Source organism: Salmo salar, chromosome 26 (genome assembly GCF_965601325.2).
Source record: "Salmo salar chromosome 26, fSalSal1, whole genome shotgun sequence".
Taxonomy (NCBI): Eukaryota; Metazoa; Chordata; class Actinopteri; order Salmoniformes; family Salmonidae; genus Salmo; species Salmo salar.
The window spans coordinates 20,365,178-20,384,683 of record NC_138316.1 but is presented as its reverse complement, the minus strand read 5'-3'; the positions used below and the strand labels follow the sequence as shown (position 1 = coordinate 20,384,683).

The window sequence follows — 19,506 nt, the reverse complement described above, 5'->3', positions numbered from 1 at the left end:
GAGTCAACACTATTTATAATAATGAGGCAGTGTTTTTCCTGTGTGTGATGTTGGAGGTGAGAATGCTCAGTGGCACTCTGAGTCAGTAGTCTGAGATTGTATTGACGTGCTGTATTGGCATGCTGTGTTCTTGGATCGTTTCACAGAGAGGTGGAAAGAACAGGGAGGTGATTATTAGGTGTTTAATTCAGTTGGAAGGCGAGATATGAAAGTGAGAAAGAGATTTGTGGTGAGGGGGCTGGTAACCAGCAGTTCATTGGGGGATAGAATGGGATGAGGGAGGAATGTGGCTGTTTGTAGGGGATTTGCTGTGGGGCCAGTGGGAGAGAGCGTCCTGTCTGCCCGTGTCTATTCCTGGCTGTATGTGGATCCCCTACAGGGCTACAAGGCTCTGTCTTTGACAGGTCAGCCTCCTTCACCCTCACTGACACAGACACATAGAGGACAGGGCAGTGATGCAGCTCTCCCCCCTCTCTCTATATCCTTCTTTCCCTCTCGATTGCTCTTCCCCCCTCCCTCTCCTTCTAAGGCTGGCTGCCCTTGGCCCCTAGGGCCTTTGTGCTGGAACTGAGGTACTCTGGTCCTCTTCTCTCTGACAGAGGGGAAGCCCGGGGATCAGAAACCTTTATTGATCCCCAGCCAGTGCCAGCGGCCCAGTTTTGCTGTCAAATGCCATTGTCTTGTTCATTATGGGTTTTCCAGACAGCACAAAATCAAGCAGCCTGACTTCATGTTGATCCCTGGCTGCCACACCTTAGACGTGAAAGAGAAGAAAAGGGCAGAGAGAGCGAGGACATGTACGCCTGCCTATGGGAGTTGGAGACAAGGAGGTGGTATTAAGAAAAACACAAAAAAAATGACAAAAAAAAGCTGCTGTGTGCCCTTTGTGCTTATTTGACCAGCCTTTAACCTGAGTGTACTTGAGGCCTGGCAGAGCAGAGGGAGGGAGGCCTGCTGTTTGTGTCCTTCAAAAGCAGCATACTCAGGCTGCAACACTACCCTCACCTCCCTGCTACATAATTAGATTGAACGAGGGTTTTGATGTGACAAAAGCCTGACTCACTCATCAACCTGACTGATGCATCTGGGTTAGAGCATCTCTGAGAACAATCGCAAAGGTGTGTGTGTGTGTGTGTGTGTGTGTGTGTGTGTGTGTGTTAATGAAAAGGGGAGACTGATTAAAAGCTAGGGACACCTCGAGTTGGGCCAATGAATGCTCACCGTATCACCTGGTGTTTTGATCAACCTTGTCAGCAGCCTAGACATGCAGAGCCCAGTGATCTCTGATCAGATGTTAGAGGGAGTGACACTCACACCTTTGATCTCTACCATGGATGAGCCATAGATTATAAAGCCTTCGAACTATCTTTAGATTCCATCCAGCGAATAAATGGATTTTGATACGCTATTACAGTGTGTCATAGCAGATGTTAAGCATGCTCTAGAGATATCAGCTGTCTATGTGGAGGATAATGAGACTATAGGCTGGGCTGATCTGCTGACATAAGAACACTTCCAGGAAGAGATGTCCTATTCATTGACTAATGCATAGGTGACATCGTGACCTGTTTATCAGTGTGACTTCATATCCTGGCAACGTCTAGCCCTCTCCTTGTCTTTGTCTCTTGATAACACTATCCCTTTTGAGAACATCTGGTATTAATTAACGTAATGTTTGTGTACAGGGTGTGGGTGGGATGTATGTGCACTGTGTACGTACAGTATGTGTGTGTGATACAGTGTATTCGGAAAGTATTCAGACCCCTTGACATTTTCCACATTTTGTTAGGTTACAGCCTTATTCTAAAATCGATTGAATTGTTTTTCCCCCTCATCAATCTGCACACAATACCCAAAAATGACAAGGCAAGAACACGTTTTTAGACATTTTTGCAAATGTATAAAATAAAAAATAAACTGAAATACCACATTTACATAAGTATTCAGACCCTTTACTCAGTACTTTGTTGAAGCACCTTTGGCAGTGATTACTGTCTCAAGTCTTCCTGGGTATGAGGCTACAAGCTTAGCACACCGGTATTTAGGGAGTTTCTCCCATTCTTGTCTCCAGATCCTCTCAAGCTCTGTCAGTTGGATGGGGAGTGTCAGAAGGGTTCAAGTCTGGGTTCTGGTTGGGCCAGAAGGACATTCAGGGACTTGTCCAGAAGCCACTCCTGCGTTGTCTTGGCTGTGTGCTTAGGGTCGTTGTCCTGTTGGAAGGTGAACCTTCGCCCCAGTCTGAGGTCCTGGGCACTTTGGTGCAGGCTTTCATCAAGGATCTCCCTGACCAAGGCCCTTTTCCCCTGGTGGCTCAGTTTGGCCGGGCAGCCTGCTCTAGGAAGTCTTGGTGGTTTCAAACTCCTTCCATTTAAGAATGGAGGCCAATGTGTTCTTGGGGACCTTCAATGCTGCAGTAATGTTTTGGTACCCTTCCCCCTCGACACAATCCTGTCTCGGAGTTCTATCTACAATTCCTTCTACCTCGTGGTTTTTGCTCTGACATGCACTGTCAACTGTGGGACCTGATAATAGACGTGTGTGTGTGTGCCTTTCCAAATCATGCCCAATCAATTGAATTTACCACAGGTGGACTCCAATCAAGTTGTAGAAACATCTCAAGGATGATCAATGGAAACAGGATCCACCTGAGCCCAATTTTGAGTCTCATAGCAAAGGGTCTGAATACTTATGTAAATAAGGTATTTCTGTTTTTTCTTTTGAATACATTTGCAAAAAATGTCTAAACCTGTTTTCATTTTGTCATTATGGGGTACTGTATGTAGATTGATGAGGAAGACAATTTTATACATTTTAGAATAAGGCTGTAACGTAACAAAATGTGGGAAAAGTCAAGGGGTCTGAATACTTTCTGAATGCATTGTATGTGACCATGTTCTTTAACTAACCCCTCTCCTCCCCAGAGTGTCCAGTGAACGCGGACCAGCAGGAGCGAACCCTGCTGACCGGCGTGTTCAGCGTCAGGAAGGGAAAGACCCAGCTGCACAAGTGGGCAGAGCGCCAGGTCCTCCTGTGTGGCACCTGTCTGATTGTGGCCTCCGTCAAAGACAGCCTGACGGGGAAGATGCACATTCTGCCCCTGGTGGGGGGAAAGGTGAGGGGTTAGTGGTCAGGGGTTGGAGAGGTGTTGTTTTCCAAACTCACACATTCCCTAGGGGTCAAAGAGAGACAGAGACAACAGCAGATCACAGAAATAACAACACAGCTGGGACTGACAGACGGACAGAGGGGATGCACTGTACAGCACAATGAGAACGGAGTAAATACACACTGTGTTTACACAGACGGCTCAATTCTGATCTTTTGCCCAATTATTGGCAAAAGAGCTGATATGATTGGTCAAACAACCAATTAGTTAAAAAAAATATCAGAATTGAGCTGCCTGTGTAAATGCAGCCATAGACATGCACATTCAGGCACACTTAAGCACATGTGTCTCTGCCTTATGGATGGAGCCAGTAGGCACCATAATGTCTTTATAGTAGTTTCTTGGGAACATCAGTGGATGTGTCTGTCCTCCTCAACGTCTCTGTCTGTACGTTCAGGTGGAGGAGGTGAAGAGGAGACAGCACTGTCTGATGTTCAGCTCAGCCGGACCTCAGGCCCAGACATACTTTGTTAACTTCGACACAGTGGCAGACTATCAGAGGTGGCATCGGCAGGCTTCAAAAGTAAGTGTGTTTACCTGTCCAGAGTTGATGTAGGACAATCTGTGTGCCAAAGCTTTGTGTATGTTTTCTCTGATCAATTATGCAAGGTCTCTGTCAGGAAACACAGTGAGGGGTGGTCCTGGTTGGTTCCTCTGGGCTCAGAATCAGTGTACGGTATGCTGAGAGGGCAGAGTTACAGAGTGCCCACTACCTGGTCTGTCATCCAATTATAGTCCTGCTGTGGAACATAGGGGACCTCGGTGATTGGCTCTGCAGCGACGACAGAGGACCAGCAGTGTCTGGCTTTGATTAAACAACTGGCTAGGAGGGTGCATGGGTCATTGATTGTGTGTACTTGTGTCTGTGTGTACTTGTGTCTGTGTGTACTGCGTGACTGTGTGTATCTGTGTGCTTGCACATGGGTCTCAGTACAACTATATGAAGTTAGTATCCTCAGACCCTTTCTCTGTCCCTCACTGGCTGCTCTGCTCCTCTTGCTGTGCCTCTAATTTCTGAATTAATGGCCATTGTGTCCCAGCCCCTTACTGGGCTCTAACGAGCTCTGAATGCCTCCATCCAGGCAGAGCAGGCACACAATGAGCCATGGAGAAAAAGAAGAGAAAAAAATGTAAATGAAAATCCAATTAGTAGTAGATCCATGCTAAGTCAAGGAGCTTTCTCTTTCCTCACTACCTACCTACCTACCTACCTACCTACCTACCTACCTACCTACCTACCTACCTACCTACCTACCTACCTACCTACCACTGTGGTGCGGATCACTGAGCTGGAGTGGCCCTGTTACTACGAGAGCCGTTTAGGAGAGTTAGACATCAGAGGTTCCTATGGCGACATGATTGGCTGGAGATGAAGAGGGGAGGGCAGGCTGAAGAAGAGGGAGAAATAGAGAGAGATGTAGGAGTGAGAGAGAAGACAGAGGTATGGAGAAGCAGAGAGGTGGTGCTTCAGATGGAGGGGAGGATAGAGAGAGGTATGGAGGAGCAGAGAGAGGGGATGCTTCAGATGAAGAGATGGATTGGAGGATAGAGGTATGGAGGAGCAGAGAGAGGGGGTGCTTGAGATGGAGGGGAGGATAGAGAGAGAGGTATGGAGGAGCAGAGAGAGGTGGTGCTTGAGATGGAGGGGAGGATAGAGAGAGAGGTATGGAGGAGCAGAGAGAGGTGGTGCTTCAGATGAAGCGATGGAGGGGAGGATAGAGAGAGAGGTATGGAGGAGCAGAGAGAGGGGGTGCTTGAGATGGAGATGGAGGGGAGAATTGAGATCGAGAGAACTGGAGGGGCAGAGAGAGATGAGGGGAGAAGAATTAGAGGACGGGTGGAGGAGGGTGGATTTCGGGCAATCCTCATGCCAGCCTGGACACAATCAAGCCCTTGTTTTTTTCTGTGTGTGTGTATTTCTGAATCAGGGAGTGGGGTTGTTGTGGTGTTTGCTGTGTGATGGGGGCTGTGCTGGCTGGTTAATGGCTCCTTGCTCTGACAGTAGCCTGTATGTGAGTAGCTGAGCCTGGTGAGTGGCCTTGTGGCGTGCCCCGTTCCTCCCAGACAGAAAGGCTCGGAGGCTGTCTGAATGCACACAGGGAGGAGGGGGTCATCTTCCACAGCCACACATACTGGGCATCAAGAGCTCCCACTGCTGCCTAGCTGGCCTCTACCCCACAGGCTGCTCTCCTCTCTCAGGCCAGTCAACATGCAGGTCACTTCCCCAGCCTTTCTCTCTATTTCAATTTCTATTCTCTCTCATTTCCCCAAATCTCTCTTTCTCTCAACTCTGTCTTCATCTGTCTCTCTCTGACCAGCGCTCAATGGCCTTTTTAAAAGCTAGCTGATGAGTATTCTAAGATTTTGTGTTTGTTTATCCCTAAAAGCAATGATGTGACGACATGCTCTGCTGAGCAACCAATCTATTTTCTGTGGTGTTGCACAGTATGCAGTCCTGTGGTGGATTGAAGCGAGCATGTTTTCACACTGAGAAATGTATTAAGCTACAACCCCCAGACAGACAGTGTCCTCCCTGTGCTGACAACTATACTGTCTATCTTTTCAGAGCTGAAGGAAATGCTGTTCAGCTGCATTCTGCACATGTAGATAAGTGAGCAATGACTGATTGAGCATAGCCAATGAAAAGCGGTGGCGGGACAGGGAGTGCTGAACAATGCAAAAAATCTAGACTGAAATCAGATATAGTCAGGGATGAAAGTAAGCCAGAGTGGTCCAGTACGGAGTCCTGGCAAAATAAATAGTAAGGGTACACCGTACCCGTAAAACACGAGCCTGTCATAATAATTCAAACGGATTCCAAGAAAACTGTAGGCTATTACACTATTTATCATTAGTCATGTGAAAGATTTGCGAATAGACTTGAAGAGGTGTGGAATAGTGCTGTTTGGTTCGATGATAGGACTGAAATTTTGCCAAGGCAGAGATGAGTGGCCAAGACCGAGACGCGCACGGACAGTGTACACATCATTTCAGGTTACAAGACTTGTAGGCCTAATGAAGGACAATCACAGAATGCCTTTTGTAAGACTTTGGTGTTTTGTAACTGATGTCTCTTGGCATTTATCAAATGGCGGGTGCACAGTACACTGTATGAATGCCAGAATGATAGTTGGAATAGTAACAGAAGTCTGGACACTGTAGGCTTCATATGTAGCCTACTATAATGTTAACTCCTGCAGAATTAAGAGTTCCTCGCAGTAAAATGATAGACCAAATGTACATTTGTCTCGGACAGGAGTGGAAAAATATGATTAAAATGCAAATGCGCGTATAGTAGAGGTCGACCGATTTATGATTTTTCAACGCCGATACTGATTATTGGAGGACCAAAAAGAGCTGATACCGATTAATCGTCCGAATATTTGTATTTATTTATAAAAAAAATGTTTTAGATATATATTTGTAATAATGACAATTACAACAATACTGAATGAACACTTTTATTTTAACTTAATATAATACAGAAATAAAATCTACTTAGTCTCTCAAGTAAATATTGAAACATGCTCAATTTGGTTTAAATAATGCAAAAACACAGTGTTGGAGAAGAAAGTGAAAGCACAATATGTTCCATGTAAAAAAGCTAACGTTTTGGTTCCTTGCTCAGAACACGAGAACATATGAAAGCTGGTGGTTCTATATTCCCAGTTATTCAATATTCCCAGTTAAGAAGTTTTAGGTTCTAGTTATTATAGGAATTATGATGCGTCGACTAGCTCTCTCTCTACCATTTGTATTTCATATACCTTTGACTATTGGATGTTCTTATAGGCACTTTAGTATTACCAGCCTAATCTCGGGAGTTGATAGACTTGAAGTCATAAACAGCGCTGTGAATCAAGCATTGCTAAGAGCTGCTGGCAAAACGCAGTAAAGTTTGAGCCTGCTGCCGACCTACCACCGCTCAGTCAGACTGCTCTATCAAATATCAAATCATAGACTTTATTATAATATAATAAACACAGAAATATGAGCCTTTGGTCATTAATATGGTCAAATACGGAAATTATCATTTTGAAAACAAAACGTTTATTCTTTCAGTGAAATAAGGAACCGTTACGTATTTTATCGAACGGGTGACAACCCTAAGTTTAAATATTGCTGTTACATTGCACAACCAATGTTATGTCATAATTATGTAGAATTCTGGCAAATTAGTTTGCAACGAGCCAGGCGGCCCAAAAGGTTGCATATACCCTGACTCTGCGTGCAAGAGGAGTGACACAATTTCCCTAGTTAATATTGCCGTTTAACATGAATTTCTTAACTAAATATGCAGGTTTTAAAAAATATATACTTCCGTTTATTGATTTTAAGAAAGGCATTGATGTTTATGGTTAGGTACATTCGTGCAACGATTGTGCTTTTTTCGCGAATGCGCTTAAATCATCCCCCGTTTGGCGAAGTAGGCTGTGATTCGATGATAAATTAACAGGCACCGCATTGATTATATGCAATGCAGGACAAGCTAGTTAACCTAGTAATATCATGAACCATGTGTCGTTAACTAGTGATTATGTGAAGATTGATATTATTATTTTTTTTTTTATAAGTTTAATGATAGCTAGCAACTTACCATGGCTCCTTGCTGCACTCGCGTAACAGGTGGTCAGCCTGCCATGCAGTTTCCTCGTAGAATGCAATGTAATCGGCCATAATCGGCATCCAAAAATGCTGATTACCGATTGTTATGAAAACTTGAAATCGGCCACGTCGATTAATCAGTCGACCTCTAACGTTTAGGGACCGTGCTGTGTAGGCTAAAAGTGAAATTTCTGTCAGCGACGTAGAAGCTGAAGGTATTTAATTTTCAACCACATAAAATATCCATCAAAGACTAATTGAAATACTCTCAGAAATATGTTGGATCGTTTTCACAGCTTTTCAATTATTTTCAAAGATTTTGTTGATGATCTGATGATCCCGCAGGTGAAGAAGCCAGATGTGGAGGTCCTGAGCTGGCATGGTTACACGTGGTCTGCAGTTGAGGCCAGTAGGATGTACTGCCAAATTTTCTGAAAGTTTGGTAAATGCGGCTTATAGTAGAGAAATGAACATTCAATTCTCTGGTGGACATTCCGGCAATTGCACGCTCACTCAAAACTTGAGACAACTGTGGCATTGTGACAAAACTGCACATTTTAGTTGCCTTTTGTCCCCAGCACAAGGTGCACATGTGTAATGAATAGATTATGCTGTTTAATCAGCTTCTTGATATGCCACACCTGTCAGGTGGATGGATTATCTTGACAAATAATAAAATGCTCACTAACAGGGATGTAAACAAATTTGTACATGGAACATTTCTGAGATCTTTTATTTCAGCTTATGAAACATGGGACCAACACCTTACATGTTGCGTATATATTTTTGTTCAGTGTAGATTGTTGATGATTTATGACATCATTCTGGTGAGCAAGTCTTTATTTAGTCTTCTAGACAAGCATCAAGTATTGACGAGGCTGCATGTACCTAATTATAGACACCGTGGCTTAGAAGTAGCCGACCAAATATAGGAAATTATAAGCAGAAAAAGATCTAAATGAGGCTTAAACAATTTATTTCCACACCCCCCTTTCAAAAAATGATTACACCATCCGGGAGTAAAGTGTGCAGATAGCCTACTGTACATGAGCCTTTTGAAGAAATTGTTTGACAATCAGATTAAAACATCATGACTGTGTGTATGCCACATTAAAAGGTAAGCTTATACATTTTGAAAGTTAAACGACAAATCTTTACTATTAGATCCATAGAGATGCTGTTAAATTAATAGGGATTCTATGTCATTCTATGATTAGGACTATAAACAATTTTAAAAGCACTTGCACACATAGAAGGCGCCGTTCCGGGAAGAAATGAAATCTACTTTCACCCCTGGATATACACAGCACTCACTGTGAGGATCATGATTAAGTACCACACACCTCTGTGCAGTTCATGCTGCCAAATCTACTAGACCACAACACTAGAGCTGTGTGAACATCCTGTTTTGTTATGGACTCACAACATGACCTTATCAGTATTCCTTTATTTATAATGCTCCATAAATCATTCTGTAATGCTGAAGACAGCGTATGATTCCAACTTCCCTTCTGTGATCGAATCATTATTGAACCGACTCGACCTTTTTTAATTAAAGTTGCCCGTTACTGTGTGTGTGTGTGTGTGTACAAACCTCATTTGCTCCATGCAGGTGGTTTCTGGTCAAAACCTTGTTCTATTATCACTAATCTTCATTAAAAAAAAACAATTTGGGAGCAGTAAACAGTAAAGGGACATGTCCTGTGTTTGCAGGTGGTTTCTCAGACCATCAGCCTGGTGGATCTGTCATGCTACAGTCTGGAGGCGGTGCCAGAGTACCTGTTCTACAGCCAGGACCTCACCCATCTCAACCTCCGACACAACTTCATGTCCCTGCAGGGCCCCGGAGGACTGCTCAACCTCCCCAGGTAAATACACTCGCTCACCAGGCAGGGCAGCACCCAACCACTGACACACCTTACTCAGGAAAACACTACCTAATACTAAGTCCAAACATGCCAAGCAAAACCTCTAGCCCAATACCAATCCTGCAAAATCTCCCAACTCAACCTGCCCAGTAACACCCTTACCTCAATACTAAATCCTAATCCTAAATCCAGATCAACTTGTCCTCACTGTTACAATGCAATGTGTGGTAGTGTTACAACACAGTCTGACCGTTTTACCCAAATGCATTATGTAAGCATGTCATATGATGTTCTACAAGTACGTACGTTGTTTATCACAGATCTTGTTTTATGGTCTAGTCGGTGCTGATAAGTTCTCCTGACCTTATATCCCTCGTTTGTGGTCTGCTCAGAGAAAGTGGTTCAGCCTGCATATCGTCTTGTGGGAGGGTGGAGGGGTGCTTAGCTCAGTGTCCAATCCTATGGTACAACTGGAGCATATTTGAACAAGCTGGCATTCTCAAAAGAGATAATGCTATTATATGTTAATGATCTACTACCCTCTGTAGTATTTCCTGTTGTATGGCAAGCATTACAGGAAGGGCCGAGATGGAATAAGTGGTGTACGTGTGTGAAGGGCTGTGGAAAGAACACATTCTAGAGGGTCTACTGCGCCGGGTAGCTGAGAGGAATAAAATGTACACATCACTGCATCTCTCTCTCTCTGTGTCTTGTCTGTCTGTGTCTCTCTCTGTGGGTGTTTCTGTCACTCCCTCTATCTGTATATTTCGAGTCAGAGCAGGGCTAGAAGAGTGAGGGAGGCTGATGAGCCTGAGGGTGGGTGGTTCTTCTCGGATGGGGTCTGTGCTCTAACATGTGTTGTGACTCACAACGGCCACCTCCATCCCCCATCCGTTCTGCATCACTTCATTCACTAAAATGCTTGTATTGCTACTTTGTGTGTGTGAGAGATGAGATTTTGGTTTGATAAGGATATGATACCCACCGGTCCATGAAGAGGACTCGATGTGAAAATGTAAAATATCAGCAGCCCGTTGTAACTAGGACACAAATTCCAATGGAGCGATTAAGATGAACGAGACTACCTGAACCAACGCAATGAGCCCACAAAATACATCTATTTTTATAACCAGACTTGTCGCAACAAGCAAAGCGTTGCAACAAGAAGAAAATATTTATATTTGGTCATTCAATGAATATGTCAGAAAAGCCAGGTCCAGTCTTTCAAACCCTCTCCTTCACCCCAGGTTTTCCCAGCTGAAGAGCCTGAACCTTTCCCATAACCGCCTGGGAGTGTTTCCAGAGTCTGTCTGTGAGATCCTCACCCTGACAGAGCTCAACCTCTCCTGTAACGGCATGAACTCTGTCCCCGCACAGATAGGCAACCTCCAGAGGTAAGACAGTCACACATATACACCCTATATCAGTCCGCCAAAAATATACAGTTGAAGTCGGAAGTTTAGGTTGGAGTCATTAAAACTCATTTTTCAACCAGTCCACAAATTTCTTGTTGCCAAAACTATAGTTTGTTAAGTCGGTTAGGACATCTACTTTGTGCATGACACAAGTCATTTTTCCAACAATTGTTTACAGTCAGATTATTTCACATATAATTCACTGTATCACAATTCCAGTGGGTCAGAAGTTTACATACACTAAATTGACTGTGCCTTTTAAACAGCTTGAACAATTCCAGAAAATGATTTCATGGCTTTAGAAGCTTCTGATAGGCTAATTGACATCATTTGAGTCAATTGGAGGTGACCTGTGGATGTATTTCAAGGCCTACCTTCAAACTCAGTGCCTCTTTGCTTGACATCATGGGAAAATCAAAAGAAATCAGACCTCAGAAAAGACCTCAGACAAAAAAGACCTCAATATGGCTGGTTCATTCTTGGGAGCAAGGATGAACCAGGTACCGCGTTCATCTGTCCAAACAATAATACGCAAGTATAAACACCGTGGGACCACGCAGCCGGCATACCGCTCAGGAAGGAGACGTGTTCTGTCTCCTAGAGATTAATGTACTTTGATGCGAGAAGTGCAAATCAATCCCAGAACAACAGCAAAGGACCTTGTGAAGATGCTGGAGGAAACAGGTGCAAAAGTATCTATATCCACAGTAAAACGAGTCTTATATCGACATAACCTAAAAGGCCGCTCAGCAAGGAAGAAGCCACTGCTCCAAATCCGCCATAAAAAAGCCAGACTACAGTTTGCAACTTTCACATGGGGACAAAGATTGTACATTTTGGAGAAATGTTCTCTGGTCTGATGAAATAAAAATAGAACTGTTTGGCCATAATGACCATCATTATGTTTGGAGGAAAAAAGGGGAGGCTTGCAAGCCGAAGAACACCATCCCAACCGTGATGCACGGGGGTGGCAGCATCATGTTGTGGGGGTGCTTTGCTGCAGGAAGGACTGGTGCACTTCACAAAATAGATGGCATCATGGGGAAGGAAAATGATGTGGATATATTGAAGCAACATCTCAAGACATCAGTCAGGAAGTTAAAAGCTTGGTCGCAAATGGGTCTTCCAAATGGACAATGACCCCAAGCATACTTCCCAAGTTGTGGCAAAATGGCTTAAGGACAACAAAGTCAAGGTATTGGTGTGGCCATCACAAAGCCCTGACCTCAATCTATAGAAAATGTGTGGGCAGAACTGAAAAAGTGTGTGCGAGCAAGGAGGCCTACAAACCTGACTCAGTTACACCAGCTCTGTCAGGAGGAATGGGCCAAAATTCACCCAACTTATTGTGGGAAGCTTGTGGAAGGCTACCCGAAACGTTTGACCCAAGTTAAACAATTTAATGGCAATGCTACCAAATACTAATTGAGTGTATGTAAACTTCTGGCCCACTGGGAATGTGATGAAAGAAATAAAAGCTGAAATAAATCATTCTCTCTACTATTATTCTGACGTTCCACATTCTTAAAATAAAGTGGTGATCCTAACTGACCTAAGACAGGGAATTTTTACTAGGATTAAATGTCAGGAATTGTTTAAATGTATTTGTCTAAGGTGTATGTAAACTTCCGACTTCAACTGTATCTTCTTTTCAGTTTGGTATAGAGTACATTCTAACATTCCCACTCTAGCTGTGTTAGGTAGGGTGTAATTCCATGGTGGTCAGTATGAGTATCAGTTCCTCTATGTACTGAATGTTGGGTTGGACATTTTGTGCTGCTGGGTGCAGTACACTCCACTCGCCTCGCTGCTCGCCTCTCCACATTAGCCCCTTTCTGGCCACATGAGCCCACATGCTCCTCTTAGCAATGAATCATTATTGAGCATGTTATAGCTGTGTGTGTGTGTGTGTGTTTTTATTGACCCAATGCATTAAGTTCAGCTGTTTGTTGTTATGCAATCAGATTAAATAAAGCTTTAAAATCAGGCCAGTTTTCATGCTCTCAGCTCACTTTCTGCAGCATGATTTTCAAATATACAAACACTGACATTTTCACATCTTATTATGGAATTCCAAACAGTTGTGTATCCTCAGAAAACAGAGATGAAAGAAATGTATATGTCTGTTTCTGTCCCCCAGTCTGCAGACCCTGTCTCTGGATGGGAATCAGTTGAGCTTTCTTCCTGAAGAGCTTGGCGGCCTAGCTCAGCTCAGCAGCCTGGGGCTTTCCTTCAACAACTTCCCCCACATCCCTGGTGTGCTGGATAGGCTGAGTGGCATGGACAGGCTAGCCATGGCTGGGAACAGGGTGGAGACTCTGGAGCTGGGGATCCTTGCCAGAATGAGCCACCTCAAGAACATCGACCTGCGGTGAGGAACTAGATCAGTCTGTACTCTCTGCCGTCGTACAACCCCCCCCGTCTTTCTTTCTATTCCTATTTCTCGCTCGCTGTCTCTTTCTCACTCTCTCTCCCTCCCTCATCCCTCAGTATACACTCCATTCATCAGTCACAGCATGCATAATGCAGGATCAATACACAATGGTAATAAGAGCTCACCTGTCAGTAAATCTCAGTTGGCAGCAGCAGTTCCATGTCCCCCCCCCCCCCCCCCCAAATGCCCCACACCCCGATACCTGACCCTGCCTCACCCAGCCAATTTCATATAAAACGCCTTTCTCATCTCTCTATCCAGCTCTGATGCAGCCATTGATAGTGAGGTTGATCCCCGAAAAACCTGCAGTATCATCCCCTTAATTCCCTGTTACTGTTTTAAAGTTTAGTCGTTATTCATCTCTCTCCTCCACATTTCTACCTCTCTTGCTCCCTCCCTCTTTTGCTCCCTCCCTCCCTCCCTCTCTCGCTCCCTCCCTCTCTCTTGTGCCCTCTCTCTTTCTCTGCCTCACCTTGAGAATGAGTTATTGGGTGGAGGGATGGGCTGGATTTATGGGGGCTGGGTGCCTGCAGGATTAGGAGGCCAGTTGGGCTCATAAAAGGGAGAGGAGAGGTACTGCAGAGTGAGATCAGATCAGCGAGACACACAGGGGCAGTCTGGAACTCATCAGCCTGGCAAAGAGGATGAATGGACTAATGCTCTTCTCCGCTCCTCACCTGAACTGGCCTCTGGTTTGGAGGAGGAGCACCAATACTTTTTTTCTAGTTGCTGACTATATTCTGTCTTGTGTCTACGTCTGCTGTCAGCATGGGGATCCTTGCCAGAATGAGCATCATGTTGATGTTAATATCTTCATTCTATATGTATGATGCCTGTGTGTTAATTAAGTAATAAGGCCCGAGGGGGTGTGGTATATGGCCAATATACCACGGCTAAGGGCTGTTCTTAGGCACGACTCATTGGATACAGCCCTTAGCCGTGGTATATTGGCCAAATACCACAAATCCCGAGGTGCCTTATTGCTATTATAAACTGGTTACGATCGTAATTAAAGCAGTAAAAATACATGTTTTGTCATACCCGTGGTATACCACCGCTGTCAACCAATCAGCATTCAGGGCTCGAACCACCCAGTTTATAATGCTGTTTATACCATGGTATTGTTGAATACTCATTTCTGATTGGCTTGAAGGGCATTCTAGAGCGTGCATTATTTCCCTATAACGCACGGAATATCAGCAGGGTTCACTGGCTAACGTTAGTATTCAGCTAACCACGGTTGGCGGTCATCAGCTATCCTTTAGCTATCCGAGTGACTATTGGCTAATGTCAGTCCGGAGCAAACATCAATTATTCCGGAGCTAGCCAGCTGAAGAGTTCCAACAGCCACTCCTGGGCTACAATCACCTATCTGGACCCATTTTACTGCCGATGCGGAGCCCCACCGGGCCTTCACGACTGGACTACAGACGTTATCTGCCCGAGGGAGTTATCCAACTGGCCCCTACGTCGCGACGTAACCTGAACGCTCATCTGCGGCCCGCTAATCGTTAGCTGTCTTATCGGCTACTATCTGAATAGGTCTATCGAAAATTTTCTTGGGCCACTATAACTATAACTAGTCCCCTCTACCACACGGAACCCCACTAATCTACCGACAGAAACGCATGAGGTGGCTAAAAACAGACCATCTTCTGCCAGCTTGCTATCCATGGCCTGGCTAGCTGTCTGAATCGCCATGACCCCAACCAACATCACTACTCACTGGACCCTTATGATCACTCGGCTAAGCATGCCTCTCCTTAATGTCAGTATGCCTTGTCCATTGCTGTTCTGGTTAGTGTTTATTGGCTTATTTCACTGTAGAGCCTCTAGCCCTTCTCATTATACCTTATCCAACCTTTCAGTTCCACCACCCACACATGCAATGACATCACTTGGTTTCAATGATGTTTCTAGAGACAATATCTCTCTCATCATCACTCAATGCCTAGGTTTACCTCCACTTTATTCACATCCTACCATACCTTTGTCTGTACATTATACCTTGAAGCTATTTTATCGCCCCCAGAAACCTGCTCCTTTTACTCTCTGTTCTGGACGTCCTAGACGACCAATTCTTATAGCTTTTAGCCGTACCCTTATCCTACTCCTCCTCTGTTCCTCTGGCGATGTAGAGGTGAATCCAGGCCCTGCAGTGCCTAGCTCCACTCCTATTCCCCAGGCGCTCTCTTTTGATGACTTCTGTAACCGTGATAGCCTTGGTTTCATGCATGTTAACATTAGAACCCTCCTCCCTAAGTTTGTTTTATTCACTGCTTTAGCACACTCTGCCAACCCGGATGTCCTAGCCGTGTCTGAATCCTGGCTTAGGAAGACCACCAAAAACTCTGAAATCTCCATCCCAAACTACATTTTCAGAAAAGATAGAACGGCCAAAGGGGGCGGTGTTGCAATCTGTCAGAGATAGCCTGCAGAGTTCTGTCCTACTATCCAGGTCTGTACCCAAACAATTTGAACTTCTACTTTTAAAAATCCACCTCTCTAAAAACAAGTCTCTCACCGTTGCCGCCTGCTATAGACCACCCTCTGCCCCCAGCTGTGCTCTGGACAGCATATGTGAACTGATTGCCCCCCATCTATCTTCAGAGCTTGTGCTGCTAGGTGACCTAAACTGGGACATGCTTAACACCCCAGCCATCAAACAATCTAAGCTTGATGCCCTCAATCTCACACAAATTATCAATGAACCTGCCAGGTACCACCCCAAAGCCGTAAACACGGGCACCCTCATAGATATCATTCTAACCAACTTGCCCTCTAAATACACCTCTGCTGTTTTCAACCAAGATCTCAGCGATCACTACCCCATTGCCTGCATCTGTAATGGGTCAGCGGTCAAACGACCTCCACTCCTCACTGTCAAACGCTCCCTGAAACACTTCAGCGAGCAGGTCTTTCTAATTGACCTGGCCCGGGTATCCTGGAAGGATATTGACCTCATCCCGTCAGTAGAGGATACCTGATTATTTTTTTTAAATGCCTTCCTCACCATCTTAAATAAGCATGCCCCATTCAAGAAATTTAGAACCAGGAACAGATATAGCCCTTGGTTCTCTCCAGACCTGACTGCCCTTAACCAACACAAAAACATCCTGTGGCGTTCTGCATTAGCATCGAACAGCCCCCGTGATATGCAACTTTTCAGGGAAGTTAGAAACCAATATACACAGGCAGTTAGAAAAGCCAAGGCTAGCTTTTTCAAGCAGAAATTTGCTTCCTGCAAAACAAACTCAAAAAAGTTCTGGGACACTGTCCATGGAGAATAAGAGCACCTCCTCCCAGCTGCCCACTGCACTATGTCACCACCGATAAATCCATTAAAATTGAGAATTTCAATAAGCATTTTTCTATGGCTGGCCATGCTTTCCACCTGGCTACCCCTACCCCGGTCAACAACATTGCACCCCCCACAGCAACTCGCCCAAGCCTTCCCCATTTCTCCTTCTCCCAAATCCAGTCAGCTGATGTTCTGAAAGAGCTGCAAAATCTGGACCCCTACAAATCAGCCGGGCTAGACAATCTGGATCCTTTCTTTCTAAAATTATCTGCCGAAATTGTTGCAACCCCTATTACTAGCCTGTTCAACCTCTCTTTCGTGTCGTCTGAGATTCCCAAAGATTGGAAAGCAGCTGCGGTCATCCCCCTCTTCAAAGGGGGGAACACTCTTGACCCAAACTGCTACAGACCTATATCTATCCTACCCTGCCTCTCTAAAGTCTTCGAAAGCCAAGCCAACAAACAGATTACTGACCATTTTGAATCCCACCGCACCTTCTCTGCTATGCAATCTGGTTTCAGAGCTGGTCATGGGTGCACCTCAGCCACGCTCAAGGTCCTAAACGATGTCTTAACCACCATCGATAAGAAACAATACTGTGCAGCTGTATTCATTGACCTGGCCAAGGCTTTCGACTCTGTCAATCACCACATCCTCATCGGCAGACTACTCTGGACGGTTCTGACTTAGAATACGTGGACAACTACAAATACCTAGGTGTCTGGTTAGACTGTAAGCTCTCCTTCCAGACTCGCATCAAACATCTGTAATCCAAAGTTAAATCTAGAATTGGCTTCCTATTTCGCAACAAAGCATCTTTCACTCATGCTGCCAAACATACCCTCGTAAAACTGACCATCCTACCGATCCTCGACTTCGGCGATGTCATTTACAAAATAGCCTCCAATACCCTACTCAATAAATTGGATGCAGTCTATCACAGTGCCATCCGTTTTGTCACCAAAGCCCCATATACTACCCACCACTGCGACCTGTATGCTCTCGTTGGCTGTCCCTCGCTTCATGCTCGTCGCCAATCCCACTGGCTCCAGGCCATCTTCAAGACCCTGCTAGGTAAAGTTCCCCCTTATCTCAGCTCGCTGGTCACCATAGCAGCACCCACTCGTAGCATGCGCTCCAGCAGGTATAGCTCTCTGGTCACCCCCAAAGCCAATTCCTCCTTCGGCCACCTCTCCTTCCAGTTCTCTGCTGCCAATGACTGGAACGAACTATAATAATCTCTGAAACTGGAAACACTTATCTCCCTCACTAGCTTTAAGCACCAGCTGTCAGAGCAGCTCACAGATTACTGCACCTGTACATAGCCCATCTATAATTTAGCCCAAACAACTACCCCTTCCCCTACTGTATTTATTTATTTACTTATTTATTTTGCTCCTTTGCACCCCATTATTTCTACTTTGCACTTTCTTCCACTGCAAATCTACCATTCCAGTGTTTTACTTGCTATATTGTATTGAATTCGCCACCATGGCCTTTTTTGCCTTTACCTCCCTTATCTCACCTCATTTGCTCACTTTGTATATAGACTTATTTTTCTACTATATTATTGACTGTATGTTTGTTTTACTCCATGTGTAACTCTGTGTTGTTGTATGTGTCAAACTGCTTGCTTTATCTTGGCCAGGTCGCAATTGTAAATGAGAACTTGTTCTCAACTTGCCTACCTGGTTAAATAAAGGTGAAATAAATAAAAATAATAAAAGGGTACAATCCAATGGCTATAGTTGTTACATGTTCTTTGTTTGAGCTGCTTTGGAAAGCAAAGTCAAATTGAAACATTATTGACATTGTTAAATTAACACTTCTAGTGGTAAATGTGTTAAATTATAGTATTATTATGGTATAAAAGGGATAATCAACTCGGGCTCTGTGTTCTCTGGAAAATGCAATTCCTTGGAAGGTCAGTTCCACTCCGCTGGCGCGTCGTGTTGGAACACACCTTCCACGTCGTGAATGCATAGCCCCTTGTTGATTTTCCCTTACGTACTGTATGAGACCTGGGTGTTAATGCTGTGTACTGTGTGAGGCCTGGGTGTTAATGCTGTGTACCGTATGAGGCCTGGGTGTTAATGCTGTGTACCGTATGAGGCCTGGGTGTTAATGCTGTGTACCGTATGAGGCCTGGGTGTTAATGCTGTGTACTGTATGAGGCCTGGGTGTAAATGCTGTGTACTGTATGAGGCCTGGGTGTAAATGCTGTGTACCGTATGAGGCCTGGGTGTTAATGCTGTGTACCGTATGAGGCCTGGGTGTTAATGCTGTGTACCGTATGAGGCCTGGGTGTTAATGCTGTGTACCGTATGAGGCCTGGGTGTTAATGATGTGTACCGTATGAGGCCTGAGTGTTAATGCTGTGTACCGTGTGAGGCCTGGGTGTTAATGCTGTGTACCGTATGAGGCCTGGTTGTTAATGCTATGTACTGTATGCAGGCTGAACGGTCTGCGCTGGGTGAAGAGTGAGGCCCTGGAGGCAGTGAAGCAGGTGATCCAGCTAGACCTGAGGGACAACCACTTGGCCACCCTGGACCTGAGCTCCATCTGCAGCCTAGAAACGCTGCACTGTCAGAGAAACCAGCTGAGGGCGCTGACGCTGAGTGGCTTCACCCTGCGCACGCTCCACGCCAGCAGCAACCGTGAGTGGAGCACCTCCCTCCCTGGCCCTGTCTCTCCAGGCCCTCTACCACTGTTACTGT

The 19,506-nt window shown here is 45.0% G+C and overlaps 1 protein-coding gene across 1 annotated transcript in view; it reads left to right on the top strand.

Moving 5' to 3' along the window:
• LOC106587351 (PH domain leucine-rich repeat-containing protein phosphatase 2) overlaps positions 1 to 19,506 on the top strand; it is a 49,134-nt gene that overhangs the window by 17,897 nt on the left and 11,731 nt on the right. The window contains exons 4-9 of the mRNA XM_014175677.3: positions 2,922 to 3,112; positions 3,564 to 3,689; positions 9,485 to 9,639; positions 10,887 to 11,033; positions 13,195 to 13,425; positions 19,244 to 19,446. Coding sequence (XP_014031152.1) covers positions 2,922 to 3,112; positions 3,564 to 3,689; positions 9,485 to 9,639; positions 10,887 to 11,033; positions 13,195 to 13,425; positions 19,244 to 19,446 — 1,053 coding nt within the window. The remainder of the gene's footprint in view (positions 1 to 2,921; positions 3,113 to 3,563; positions 3,690 to 9,484; positions 9,640 to 10,886; positions 11,034 to 13,194; positions 13,426 to 19,243; positions 19,447 to 19,506) is intronic.